Genomic DNA, 13,247 nt, shown 5'->3' with positions numbered 1-13,247 from the left:
CAAAAATTGAAACTTTGATGTTCGAATTGAAAAACACTGTCAACTTTAGGGGAGTAAACTGTAATTTTTTCATAAAATTGAACGTTAAAGTCCTTCTGTCTTATTGTTGCGTGACTCATTTAACTTCTTCAATACTGTTTATCTACAATACTACGTGCTTCCAACAATTTTTTTTGTTTTTAATTATTTTTTAATATGCTTGGTAAGGTTTCTTATCGATCGATAGGGTAGGCAAATTAACCATTTACTGCCTATCAACTGTTACTAAATCGTCACCGATTGACAACCAAATTCCTGCAGATGAAATAAAAATATTGTTTCGACATCCATTCGGTTTGGTAGGCGGTATACTTTTTTTTTATCGGTTAACCGACAATTAACCGACTTAGTCAATTTTTTAAGTGAATTTTTAATTTTATCTGATAACTTTTCTTATTGTGTTTATACAGCTGATTTGTGGTTATCATTTTGATACATGTTCCATGAATTTACTTTTTTCTTTCCATTTACTTAATCGACTTTTATGAATCAGTAGGTGAAAATGCCATTACCGACCAAAACCGATACTCACATCTAATTATCGAATAATTACTTATTTTTTCAGAAAGTATTGTGAGTGGTATATGTATATACTTAATACACAAATATGGTACTTTTGTCCATATTCAATACCTTTAAGAACTTGACACTTGTCCTATATATATATATATAGGTACTTTTGTCCATATTCAATACCTTTAAGAACTTGACACTTGTCCTATATATATATATATATATATATATATATATATATAAAAGCAATATAAACATTAAAATAAACAAAACAAGACAAAAAGAAGCTTAGGGTTGGCTCAATGGAAAGCCATAAATGGTTCAATCATTCCAAATAACCAAATAAAGGTAGCCAAAAACTACTCTCAAGGTCATTTAGGGGTGGTCAGAAGCTTCGGGTTGGCTCAATGGCCAGCCATAAATGGTTCAGTCATTTCAAATAACCAAATAAAAGTAGCCAAAAACTACCCTCAAGGTTATTTAGGGGTGGACTGACCACCCCAAGACCTTGTAAGTGGTTTGATCACCCCATACAAATCACGGGAGGTGGTTGAAACCACTCCATTTTGACATTTGGAGGTTTAGGATGGTTCAGCCTTCCGAACTTCTTTTTCAATGTTTTGTTTTCTCTTTAATGTTTTTTTTTTTTTTTTTTTTTTAATTTTTAAATAATATTAATAAAATAAATATAAGAAACATGTCAATTACTAATCAGGGGTTCGCCCCCTTGTTTGCCAAACAAGACCACCCCATTTGTGGCCCCTAGGCAGTCATGAGAGGTGGCTCGAGCTACACCAAATTTATTTTTATTTTTTTTCTTTATATATATATATATATATATATATATATAAAAGTTCTTCAATTTTTTAAAATAATATTAATAAGACATATGAGATACATATCTGTTGGTTAGTTTGACATATCATGCCATTAAAATATTGATTTTTTTTTTTTTTTTTAACATGTCCACACAAGAGGGGAGAAGATGATTCGAACTAGTGACCTCCACTTCATTAAGTGTGGTCCCAACCGATTAAGCTATCTCTTGGAGACTAAAATATTAAATTGGACATGAACAGAATACCATTTCCATTTTTAAGCTTGAGACAGGAATCATTTATGACACTGCTTTAATCGGAACCCACCATTTGATATCAAACAACCATCCCACTAGTATCAAAAGGTGAAATGTCTAAACCATCAGCAATGAAGCACAGATTACAAGAATGAATCTGGTGTCATTATTCTGCCATAGGAGAAAGATGGCCCGGTGAGGTTTACATTTCAACTCAACTATGAAGATAACTCCACAATATAAGGAATGGTTATTTTCTCATAAACCATGGAAATGGATATTTAGAGTGTTATGGTATATCTATACCTTAACACCAAACAGTAGACTTTTGTCCTCCTCACATAAATGGTTCCGATGGATGAACTTCATTTCAACACTTAAATGACATCCAAACTAGAATTGAAAGTCACAAAAACATTATAGACAAATGCCACAAACAAAATCGTAATCAGATTCCAGATCACTCATCACTGTACACAGTAAAAACAAAATCAATGTCTACTTCGTCTAAAATTAACCCTAATTTTCTTTAGGGGCATCAACATGGAGTGCACTAAGAGAATCACAATGCAGCTACTTGCAATTATAAATACTTGCAATTATAAATACAACATGGAGTGCCTTAAGGAATCACCCTAATCACAATGCAACTTGTAATTCTTCTATGTGAAGGCAATTTCCTTTACACTGTAAGTTTAAATGAGTATTAAAATTTTGGATGAAATGGAGAGTGGTGTCAAAAATTTTGGGGGAAATAATTTGGGGAGTAAATGATGAGATTTTTTTTAATTGAGGAATACTTTGAACAAAGTAAAAACATAATGATCAAATCGCTATGGATCTTCTGAAACTAGTTCTTTTTATATGCAAAATCCGGGCGATAAAAGTCCTTTAATTTATCTCCAATCTCCAACCCTCTTTCGTTCATCTCCTCCAAGACCAACTTTGCCTCGCCAAACCTCTTTAACTGTATGAGCTTGCTAGCCAAACACCCGAAGTTGTTAGTGTCCAACCACTTGTCTCTTCCAGCTAAAATCCTCACAAACTCAACGGCCTGCGCATAATAGCCCAGCCTCAGCAGTGCTTTTACAACGTGCATGTGTGTGGACAATGGCACCGGGACCCCGTCATCAACCATACTCCTCCACACCACCAGTGCAGCCTCCACCTTCCCCGCACTACATGCGCCCAGCACCAGCGAGTCGTATGTACGCGTGTCTGCTTTCGCTCCCTCCTCTACCATCTTGGTCAACACCTCAGTTGCGGAAGCCAAATCTCCAATGAAACAATAAGCCGACAAAAAGTAATTGTGAGCCTGCAAATCTGGTGTTATCTGATATTGCCTCATCAGCTTCATGACGCCCTGCGCACGATTCATTTCCTTCTTCCTCGTGAGCGCGTTCAGTATGGGATGAAAGCTACACGCATTCAAACCGATCCCCTTGCGCGCCATCTCGTGCACCACGCGCACAGACTCATCGATTCGACCCAACTTGCTCAGACGCGATACCAATGAATCGTACGCGCTCTTCTGTGGTAACCCTTTGTCGACGAGAGCTAGGGTTTGAGAAAGGTCGTGGAGTACGGACAAGGAGGTCTCCGTGTTGGTGATGAAGTTGAACGTCTTGGAGGTGTTGAAGCAACCGTCCCTCACGCGCTTGTTGAGGAGGTGGCGGACCATTTCGAAATCTCTAGACCGGCCTGCAGCATGGACCAGGTCGTCGTAGTAGGCAGAAGTGGGCACATCAGGAAATGGGTTAGGGTCAGGGTTTAGGGTCGTGAAGAAACGGTTGATCACAGTGGGGATAGAAGGGGACTTATAGGGTTTATGTGGGAGCTTTCGGAGAAGCGACATTTCTTTCTTAGGGTGTTACAACCGATATGGGGATTGAGAGCAAAGGGGTTTTCAAAGGATGAGATTTTAATGGTCGCATGTTTTTCAAAAAGTTACTTCCTCAATTGAATGTGCTACCGAACATGAATGATAATCATTCACCCCGATATGGTGTAAAGCACTATTTATTTTATTATTCCCAAAATCGCCCATTCTTGCATATAAAGTTACAACGCTGCATTAGCCTGCATATGTACAAATAAAATAAAAAATTTAGTAACAAAGTAAATCAAACATATAGCAAAAATCAAATTGCAAACCGGAGACATATATAATTTTAGAAGAAATTAGATCCCCAATAACGCTGTAAGTACAGGTTGAGTTATGGATGAAGCTTAACTAGTGAAAAATTAATGAATGAAAACGAGAAAAAAAAAAAAAAAAAACAAAAACAAAACAAAAGCTTTAAAAACGTCGTCACCAAAATTTTCTTAGAAATTGTAAAGATACAGTAGTCAATTAAATTTACAGAGCTGAGAAAACCTGCGAAATGAATAAATTACGGAGCGGCTTCGTTTAACATTTTGAATATATAAATGGGGTGTTGTGAGAAAATATTTTGCAACATATGGACTTACTACAACCCATTCATATTTTCAAAATGTAGAAATTAATTACTGCTAAGAGATATATAACTACGTACCTGAAACACCCACGCTCATCGTAGTTGAACTTCCGGACAGAGAATAGGATGAAGAGGAACGATAGAAACTACTATTTTGGTGTGAGGTTCCGGGAGGAGGGCGTTATGTGATTTATAGAGATTTAGGGTTTTGGGGATTTGCATCGGACGGCTACGATATGTGCCGGCTGTTGAACGGATTTACAAATAAATTGACTAAATGGCCCTCAAGGCTTTTGAAAAATGACTGGTATGTTAGTGCATACCTGACTGCTGGGAGCCTGGGAGATTGTTGATTGGGCTCGGCCAATGAAGCGTGGTCAAAGGGCAGGGGAGTGAGTCACGTGTTTTGTGTAGTTGTCAGTGTGCCATTGCATACTTGCATGAGCGGGTCACGTGTTTCGTGTGAATGGTCATGGAATTTTAATGGGAGTGGTACAAAATATGCAAAAATAAGTTTATGAAATGCGAAATAATTACAAGATAAAACGAAAAAGTTGTAGTGTAGGGTGAGAGAGTTGTAAATTTTATTGGCGATTAATGTATTTTCAATATCTTTAATAATTAATTTTATACTTGAATGCCTCATTTAGTTTGCGAAATGTATAGTTCATTAAAAAAAATAATTATTATTACTGGGAATAAAAGAATGTGAAATAGAATAATTATTCATATTTATTAGGTAGATAACAACACACATGTAAAAATTAAAATTAAATCAAAATTATGAAAAACCTCATCTTTTTCAAACTCATATTAATTTTTTTTTTTTTAATAATAAAAAAAAAGGGTGGCCGACCTCCCCCCACAGAAGCGGCCACCGTGATAATAATAGCTTGCCCAACCCTTATGTAATGTGGGTGGTCGACCACCCCAATGGGTGGTCAAGCCACCCACTTTATTCACTTTATTTTTTTATATTTTTTATTTTGTTTTAATTTTTTTAATATATATATTGAAAAATGTATTACATTTCTTAAGGATTAGCTAAGCCAATAAAAAAATGTGTGTATGAGATTAGTAGTCTCATGGGAATAAACTATTCGCAGGAATAGTGTGTAACCAAATAAAATAATAGTTATACCGTAGGATCAGTTATTTTTTTATAGGGGTCTATTCCGCGAACCAAACGAGGCTAAAACATTTAATGACAAGTGCATTCCACTTTCCACGTTAAAATAAAATTGCAATCTTAAAATAAATAAATATATATATATATATATATATATATATATAGAATAGCTTGTTTACCCGAAATCATGAGCAAGGCAGAAAAATAAAAGTAAAATAACCAGAATTACTCTGTATTAGCACCATAGTTCATGTTAATGGGCCCTCTACTGGATATGTGGATTGCAGCCAATACCCAGCAATTTGTGAGGTCTTTGATGGGCCGAGTAAATGCTCAGGTAGGAGCACATGGGCTCTATGGAGAGCCTGTCAATCTGATTATCCTCTATTGAGGGCTTATGTGTGCTATCAGGCTGTCCAAATATAGTTCTTCAACTTGTTTAAAATTTCGATAGACAAATATATAAATACAATTAAGAGGGAAAAAAAATATTATTTTTTGAGAGGACACCAAGATTTTTTTATTCTACATTATTTTATTTTGAACGAAGGTTATTATTTTTTCTAATGAAATAGTCATTTCATATACCAAACATACTTTAAGAATGGGCTTTTGTCCTCTCCACAAAAATGACTTTAAGTCTCCAATAGATGAATGAATTTCAACACTACAATATCACAAAAACATTTCCAAATATTTTAATAGTACAAAAATCCAAAATAGATCATATCTTGGGTGAGAACTTGTCAATCCATTGTTGAATCTTAAAAGAGAAAAACAAAAAGCAATGATGAATTAGCAAATAGCACATCAGCATAATAAAGCAGTAGTGCGATATATACCATTACTTTGTTTTGCACTTCTATTATTCACTACAATTCAACCATTTCACCATTCATCCATATATTGTTCTTTCATCATATCTTAACATCATAAACCAAAATCATAGACAAATACCACAAACAGAATCTACTACAAACCAAATTATAGCCAAATACAACAAAAAAGAAAGGGAAAAGTCCACGTACCCCTCAAAACTACTACCCAATTGATAATGTCACTCTCAAACTTTCAATTGTGACAATATTTATTCCCAAACTATAAAAAATTGTCAATATTCCCTCAAATGACGAAATTACCCTTAATAAAATAAATAAAAAAATACAAAAACTTCTAAAAAAAAAAACTAAAACTTAAAAAAAAAAAATCATTTTTTTAAAAAAAATTTATAGGAGTATTTGTCTTATTGAAAAATTTATAGGGGTATTTTTGTCTTATTGTTAGTATTGAGGGAACAGTGACAATGTTTTGATAATTTAGAAGGGACATTGTCACAATTAAAAATTTTGGAAAACATTATCAATTATGTGGTAATTTGATGAGAGTACGTGGACTTCACCCAAAAAGAAAAAGAAAAGTAGATTAATTAATTACATCTATTTCTTATACAAATCAGAAGTTAACAAGAGGAACATACGCAAAGAGCATTAAGGAAATTAACAAATCAAAAGTGTTTTTTCCATTACTTAGTGCTGTACATACCCTCACTCTCTCATATTATAAAATACCCCACATTGTCCGCGGCAGCCAATCATGAGGCGGCGAGATGGTTTGAAGCTTTTTGGTTTAGGCCCTCGGACCTTGGAAGTTGGAAGCCAGTGTGTGAATCTTTATGGTAGAAGCGGCTACATTCTCTTTCGGGTTCATTATTACCTTCTAGTGGAGGGGAGGACAGAAGAATCAAAGAAGAATGATTTTGATTGCAAAAGACGACTACAACCAACAATGGTGGAGCCTTGACCAATGGCCAACGTAAACTGGCCTATCATTTCAACCTCCCGGACCCAGAGATACATGTAATCAAATTGTTTCGAGCTAGTGGGTCTTCAACAATAATGCTGCTCTAGTCTCTAAATAGTCAACCTACGCGGACTTCATCCATGACGTCTCTACGTATTCAATATGAGTAGTGATTACTGGTTTATTTTACAATATAATTTTTTTAATGTTACTGTTCATAAACTTTTTTAATAATATTTTATGTTATAATAAATCGGCGTGAGTGATTGTTCACTTACGCTGGCGTCTCTATTATCACTACTCATTCAATATAATTTATTGCACACTCTTGACGAGGTGACAAATTGTTGCCAACTCAGTATTGCCTTGATCGGTGACATTACTTTTCTCTTAATTGGGTTGAAAATAAAATTGTCTAGTTTTTTAACATGTAAAAAATGAATACTTGCTTTCAAGAAATAATGTACTTTTTTAGTATTATTTTGGATGGTCTGAATACCAATGAGTCCAAGGCTTTTATTCAAATTTTATCATTCAAGGGTAAATTGAAGGACTATTAGAGGCCTTGGATATCCGCATGCCCTAAATGGGCTCATCCGCCATAAAAGCTTGGTTGACCGTTAGAAATATCAAGAATCGTGATTCGTCGAGAGTTTGACCATTCACATCCTAGCTAGCTATTAGGATTCTAGTGCACCATCGTTCAAATATAACGCTCAACAGTCGATTGTTTTTTTGCTTAACGGTCAATTTTCCCTCTGCCAGTTCAACTATCCGAATGTCCACCCCATGCAAGAAAATCTCCAAGTCAATAACAACTTATTAATGGGAGTTCATAAAATTCTTATGATAAGGGAAGAAGCGCCACCCTATATAAATAAGATAAAATTATGATCCTAGCAAAACTCTACCTAAATTTTCCCTCGACCTACTTTTACTAACTCGAGCGTTAGAGTAGCTTCATCGAATTCCATGAGTAAACCCTTTTAAGTTAACCATTCTCCTTTCTTAAAAGGCGGATTGAGGTAACTATAGGTATCTCCTTACCCAATATTGGAATGATATGAGGGCCTGGGCTGTTTGTAGTTTGAATGAGAGGCATGAGAAAGGGCAAAGCCTGGGCTTGCTGCTTTCAACAACCAAGGCCTTGACGGCTTGACCTCACAAAAACACTGGTCCCCAACGTGCTAATATAGACTTGTAGCCAACTTCTATCCACTCACTGAAAAAAGGCTGGCGGAGCACAAACAAACGTGTGGATTTTTGCTGCTCTTTCTTTCTTTCTTTTTCCCCCACAAGATGATGTTCGCTAAATTTAGCGTCGCGGGTACAATTCCCCATATTACTCGGATCTCTCTATCACTTCCAAGCACCTGTTCTCTAAACCAAACCCCCAAAACACTCCCACAAAAATGTCTCTAACCATTAAATTACACATCACCAACAACCTCAACCTCAAGCTCGGAACAATCAAGAAAAGTGCCTACACAAGCTACGGCACCAAGATCCGGCACAAACCCATATACCATTCCAACCCATTGATCTCCACCGTGTACAAACCCACAATGCATGTTGATGGTTCTTCTTCGTCTTCCTTTTCGATCAAGAGCTCTCTGATCGACCCGGACGGTGGGGCCCTGGTGGATCTTGTGGTGCCGGAGAGCGAGCGGGGAAAGAAGAAGTCGGAGGCGGAGGCAATGCCCAAGGTGAGGCTCACCAAGGTTGACATCGAGTGGGTGCATGTGATCAGCGAGGGGTGGGCGAGCCCGTTGAGAGGGTTCATGAGAGAGAGCGAGTATTTGCAGAGCTTGCATTTCAATTGCTTGAGAATGAAAGATGGGTCCGTGGCGAACATGTCGCTTCCCATTGTTCTGGCTATTGACGACGAGACCAAGGAGAGAATTGGGTCGTCTCCCAATGTGGGGTTGGTTGGACCCGATGGAGATTTGGTCGGTATTCTTCGAAGGTTAGTCGTTTTCAGTACGAGAATGTTGTATATTCAAATAATTTATGCTCTTTAATTCCGGTTTTGACGGAATAGTTTTTGTTATTTGTTAAATATGGGAACCAGCGAGAGCTTGTTTATGACGTTACATATTTGTTTGGTTTGGTATTTCAAGAGAAGATTGTTAGGTACTGCAATAGAAAATAAAGAGAATTTTGACAATGTAAGTCAAAAGGGAATCTTTTCTGATTGTAAAATTGGAATAGTTTGTTTTGTTCCTAATGTTTTTTTTTTAGGATGCATTTGAGTTGGCTTCGCACACTGGATTTACAAATATATTTAAATCTCGAATGGATGAGTGTGTGGAGACAATACCCAATATTTATGTGATGCTGTTGAGTTTTTCTTGTTCCTAAATGAACATTTCTTCTTTAATAATTGTGTGCGTGATCTAGTCATGAGCATGAAAATGCTGATAGCCTGTTGTGTTCTATGGAAGCCAACTCATATCGGGCCCAGGCATGACATTTACTGAGTTTGGTTGGGGTTTCCAGGAAAAAAAAAGAATTAAACTTGTTCTCCTTTCCCCTTCTCTCTATCCCATGTGTCTTTCTCATCTGAATATGGACCACATGGGTTTGAGCAGCCAAATCTTGGGTTTTGGCCGGAACTTCTGAAGTTTGGGAAGTAAACCATTTTCTTTATTTCAATTATGGTTTCTCTGTATTTGTATTATAGTATTATTGTACTAGTCTATAATATATAACTAGAACTGCAAACGTGTACCTAGCTCAGTTTATTGACCTTTCTAATACTTAATTCTTTTGCAGTATCGAGATATACAAGCATCACAAAGAAGAAAGAATAGCTAGAACTTGGGGTACTACTGCTCCAGGATTGCCATATGTCGAGGAGGTTATTAGTCCCGCTGGAAATTGGTTGGTTGGTGGAGATATGGAAGTTTTAGATCCTATCAAATATAACGACGGGCTTGATCACTACAGGCTCTCACCCAAACAACTCCGGAAGGAATTTGATAAGCGTCAGGCTGATGCAGTTTTTGCTTTTCAATTGAGGAACCCTGTGCATAATGGGCATGCTTTGTTGATGAATGATACACGGACTAGACTTTTGGAAATGGGCTACAGGAATCCAATTTTATTGCTGCATCCTTTGGGTGGTTTCACAAAGGCAGATGATGTGCCCTTGGATGTTCGGATGGAGCAACATAGCAAGGTTATTTCCATGGCTCTTTGTATATAACATTGAAATATAACAAGTTTGGCTGCTGCAAATTTCTCCCTTTTCAGAATTGCATCATCATTTTGGTGACGAAGTGATTTTGGCATATCCAACTTGTGTATTCATGTACTCCATAATCTAAATTTAATCAATTTATTTGTAAGTGTCCAAAATCTTAGTTTTGCGCTTGTTTTTTGTTTCTGCTCAGGTCCTAGAGGATGGGGTTCTTGACCCTGAGACTACCATTGTAGCCATTTTCCCGTCACCTATGCATTATGCTGGTCCAACTGAAGTACAGTGGCATGCTAAAGCACGGATAAATGCAGGTGCTAATTTTTACATTGTTGGCCGTGATCCTGCAGGTATGGGTCACCCAACTGAGAAGAGGGATTTATATGACCCTGATCATGGGAAAAAGGTGTTAAGCATGGCTCCTGGCCTGGAGAAGCTAAATATTTTGCCATTCAAGGTAGGTAACATCATGCTTTGTTTTAAGCCAGACTGTTGAAGCTCCATTGCTTATTTCTGTCTCATTGCCCCTTATTTGCAATCCTATGGCTTTGTGGCATCAAACTCTGCTAGATATTCGGGTTGATCGCAATATAAAGTTATTTTTGCTGGTCTTAAATTAAATTTTCTCCCTTGGCAGTTACTCATTAGTTATCAAAGTCCAAGAATTTGTGCATGAGTTCCTTGAATGATGAGAAAGATTGTCGTATACTGCTAATAATCTATAGTATGCCGTTTTTTCTTATTATATCTCTTCAAACTACTGAAGTTGGGAACTTATGGAAATGGTCCATATTTGTGTATACCACAAAATTTTTTGAAGTTGTGGAGCTTCCTATTAGCAAAGCTCAAACTTGGTTCCTAAAGATGGCTTTTGCATGGCTTTCAACCTCCACCACTTTCATGCCTTCTTTCGGTATTCTCTTTAATTAGATGTTTTATCTATCAAAAGATGCTTGAAAGATACAAGTGCAGTTCATGTCAGGCAAAAGGGAATTTGAAGTGCTTCTAAGGCCCACGCTTTATAATTTATTCCATCGCAATACAATGCGTGCAGATTACTTCCTGATCATTTTCTTTGCTGATAAGAAGCTCTGCATATTCTTCTATCAATTTGATATGTCTGATCACATCTGAACCCTGTATACAAATTGCCATGACTCAAGTGCTTGTAGGTTTACCATTGGATATAATTGCTGTTGCTGGTTTCTGTAATATGAGAGGTGAAGAAGCTCGGTTCTGTGTGCCCTCTTAATCATCTTTCTTCCTTATAAGTGCAGGTGGCAGCTTATGACACTCTGGAAAAGAAGATGGCATTTTTCGAGCCTTCACGTGCTAAAGATTTCCTCTTCATCTCCGGAACCAAGGTAGGAACTATATCTCATTCCCGGTTGCCCATAGAACGAATCAAGCTCCAAGGACTCGAAGGAGTTTTTACGATACAGTTTGCTTTAAATGGTCAAGTTTGGTAAATTATATTGGGCTATTTAATCTACAGTTTGCTTTAAATGGTCATCCTTAGCATAGTAAATCCATGATTTCTCACATTTTGTGGTTGGGGTGACAATGGCAAGGCTGATGCATGACAAGGATGATAACTGGTGATTTAACCATTTATTAGATCAAAACTCTACGATGATCAACATATAATATGATAAATCAGTTAGAAAAAATTCAGTTCATGTCACCATAAAGCACATATTTGAAGAAAAGAAAAATTTAAAAGGCAAAACCTTCAAATCTTGTCTGTTGCTTCAACTTCTTTAGAATTTTCCTTCTAGTTTTTCAATGAATACTTCATCTTATTCATTGGATTTACTTCATTATTTCAGATGCGGACTTATGCAAGAAACGGAGAGAACCCTCCTGAGGGTTTTATGTGTCCTGGGGGATGGAAGGTCCTCGTCAATTATTATGAGGGCTTGCAAGCCGAAGAGGCTTCACAGCAGCAGGCTGTGTTGACTACTTAGATATGTACCAGAGTTTTTGGCAAGTTGATGCCTTTTCTTTTTCTTTTTTCTTTTTTCTTTTTTATGGGATAAATGGCAAGTTAATTCAAGCAGGAGAAGAGCTTCATAGTAGGGACCAAGGAGCAGCACTTTTTCAAATCAGCACAGGCAAGACGCTACACTGAGAATGATCATCTTCTTGTCTTTCCTGTAAACTTCTTTTCTTTGACTATTGGTGTTGGTCTTCATGTTTGGTGTGCACATTAACTTCTACGGCTCTCCATAGTGCTTGGAAAAAAAAAAAAGAAAAATCTCTGCTCAAATTTTCACCAAACATTTTTCTTTCTCCAAACTAAGTTGTGGGAAGTTTTTCTAATCTAGTATATTAATGTTGATCACTATTTTTTGTAGATTGTGGATATTGTTGAATTTTCTTATTCACTTCCCAAACACCACTCCACGATGATTTAAACCAATAAACCAAAAGAGGAAAAGGGAAAAAAGCTAAAAGATTTAAAAATTGGACGTTAGGCCATGAGCTACCTCTTCATTTGGTCGTGACATTCATTTCACTAGGTGCTGAACCCGATTTAGAGTGTGTTTGTTGTTATTTAGAGTGTGTTTGTTGTTTGGCATTGTGATCTTGCAAATCGAAAGTGTAATTTTAAATTAAATTGAAGAAAATGTATCGTTTGGGAGTGCATCTTTTAAAAATTGCTTTCAAATTGTAGCTAAAGGGTGTGTTTTAAAAAAAAACATAAGATTTTAAAAGTTTAATTGAGATTTTAAAGGCCAAACTGTTATTCTATCAAACGTCTAAAATGAACCCTTAATTGGGCTAAGTATGTGGATGCAGCCACGGCCCATTGAAATCTTCCATTGTCTCAAATGGGCTTCAGTTATGACTGTACTTTCATGCATAGTCGTTCAAATATTAGGATTTGAGCAAAGTGAAATTCTTCGAGGGAAATATTAACACTTGTCTGGGTCTGAGAAGTTAAATTTTCCAATTTATATGAACATCTTATTTCACTCCTCTTTTACAATTGGGCTAAGAAATTAATCTTGTTGGGCTTTTGTTTTTTGC

General features: G+C 36.6%; 2 protein-coding genes across 3 annotated transcripts; one reads left to right on the top strand and one right to left on the bottom strand.

The window, feature by feature from the left end:
• Positions 1-2,469: 2,469 nt before the first annotated feature.
• LOC132189390 (pentatricopeptide repeat-containing protein At3g56030, mitochondrial) lies at positions 2,470-4,280 on the bottom strand. Of its 2 annotated transcripts, none has more exons than XM_088510544.1 (2): positions 4,165-4,280; positions 2,470-3,706 (listed from the first exon to the last, which is right to left on the bottom strand). In XM_088510544.1, exon 2 carries the CDS (start codon positions 3,480-3,482, stop codon positions 2,478-2,480), a length of 1,005 nt encoding a protein of 334 aa, XP_088366670.1. In that variant the 5' UTR covers positions 3,483-3,706; positions 4,165-4,280; the 3' UTR covers positions 2,470-2,477. The 2 variants fall into 2 exon arrangements, with proteins under 2 accessions (XP_088366670.1, XP_059460105.2); XM_059604122.2 differs by having other exon boundaries at positions 2,470-3,696.
• Positions 4,281-8,227: 3,947 nt separating this feature from the next.
• LOC132190349 (Pseudouridine synthase/archaeosine transglycosylase-like family protein) lies at positions 8,228-12,570 on the top strand. The gene is made up of 5 exons (XM_059605319.2): positions 8,228-8,981; positions 9,791-10,196; positions 10,411-10,671; positions 11,492-11,578; positions 12,044-12,570. Exons 1-5 carry the CDS (start codon positions 8,428-8,430, stop codon positions 12,179-12,181), a joined length of 1,446 nt encoding a protein of 481 aa, XP_059461302.2. The 5' UTR covers positions 8,228-8,427; the 3' UTR covers positions 12,182-12,570.
• The last annotated feature ends 677 nt before the right edge of the window (positions 12,571-13,247 follow it).

This window comes from Corylus avellana, chromosome 9, assembly GCF_965113065.1.
Source record: "Corylus avellana chromosome 9, dhCorAvel1.hap1.2, whole genome shotgun sequence".
Lineage (NCBI taxonomy): Eukaryota > Viridiplantae > Streptophyta > Magnoliopsida > Fagales > Betulaceae > Corylus > Corylus avellana.
This window is presented reverse-complemented; position numbering and strand designations above follow the sequence as displayed.

Bases quoted from the DNA above. Each gene is read 5' to 3' on its own strand.
- LOC132189390 (XM_088510544.1), bottom strand. From the start codon at position 3,482: ATGTCGCTTCTCCGAAAGCTCCCACATAAACCCTATAAGTCCCCTTCT.
- LOC132190349 (XM_059605319.2), top strand. From the start codon at position 8,428: ATGTCTCTAACCATTAAATTACACATCACCAACAACCTCAACCTCAAG. The intron at 10,672-11,491 runs GTAGGTAACATC...TTATAAGTGCAG, and splicing joins TAAATATTTTGCCATTCAAG to GTGGCAGCTTATGACACTCT. The intron at 11,579-12,043 runs GTAGGAACTATA...TCATTATTTCAG, and splicing joins TCTTCATCTCCGGAACCAAG to ATGCGGACTTATGCAAGAAA.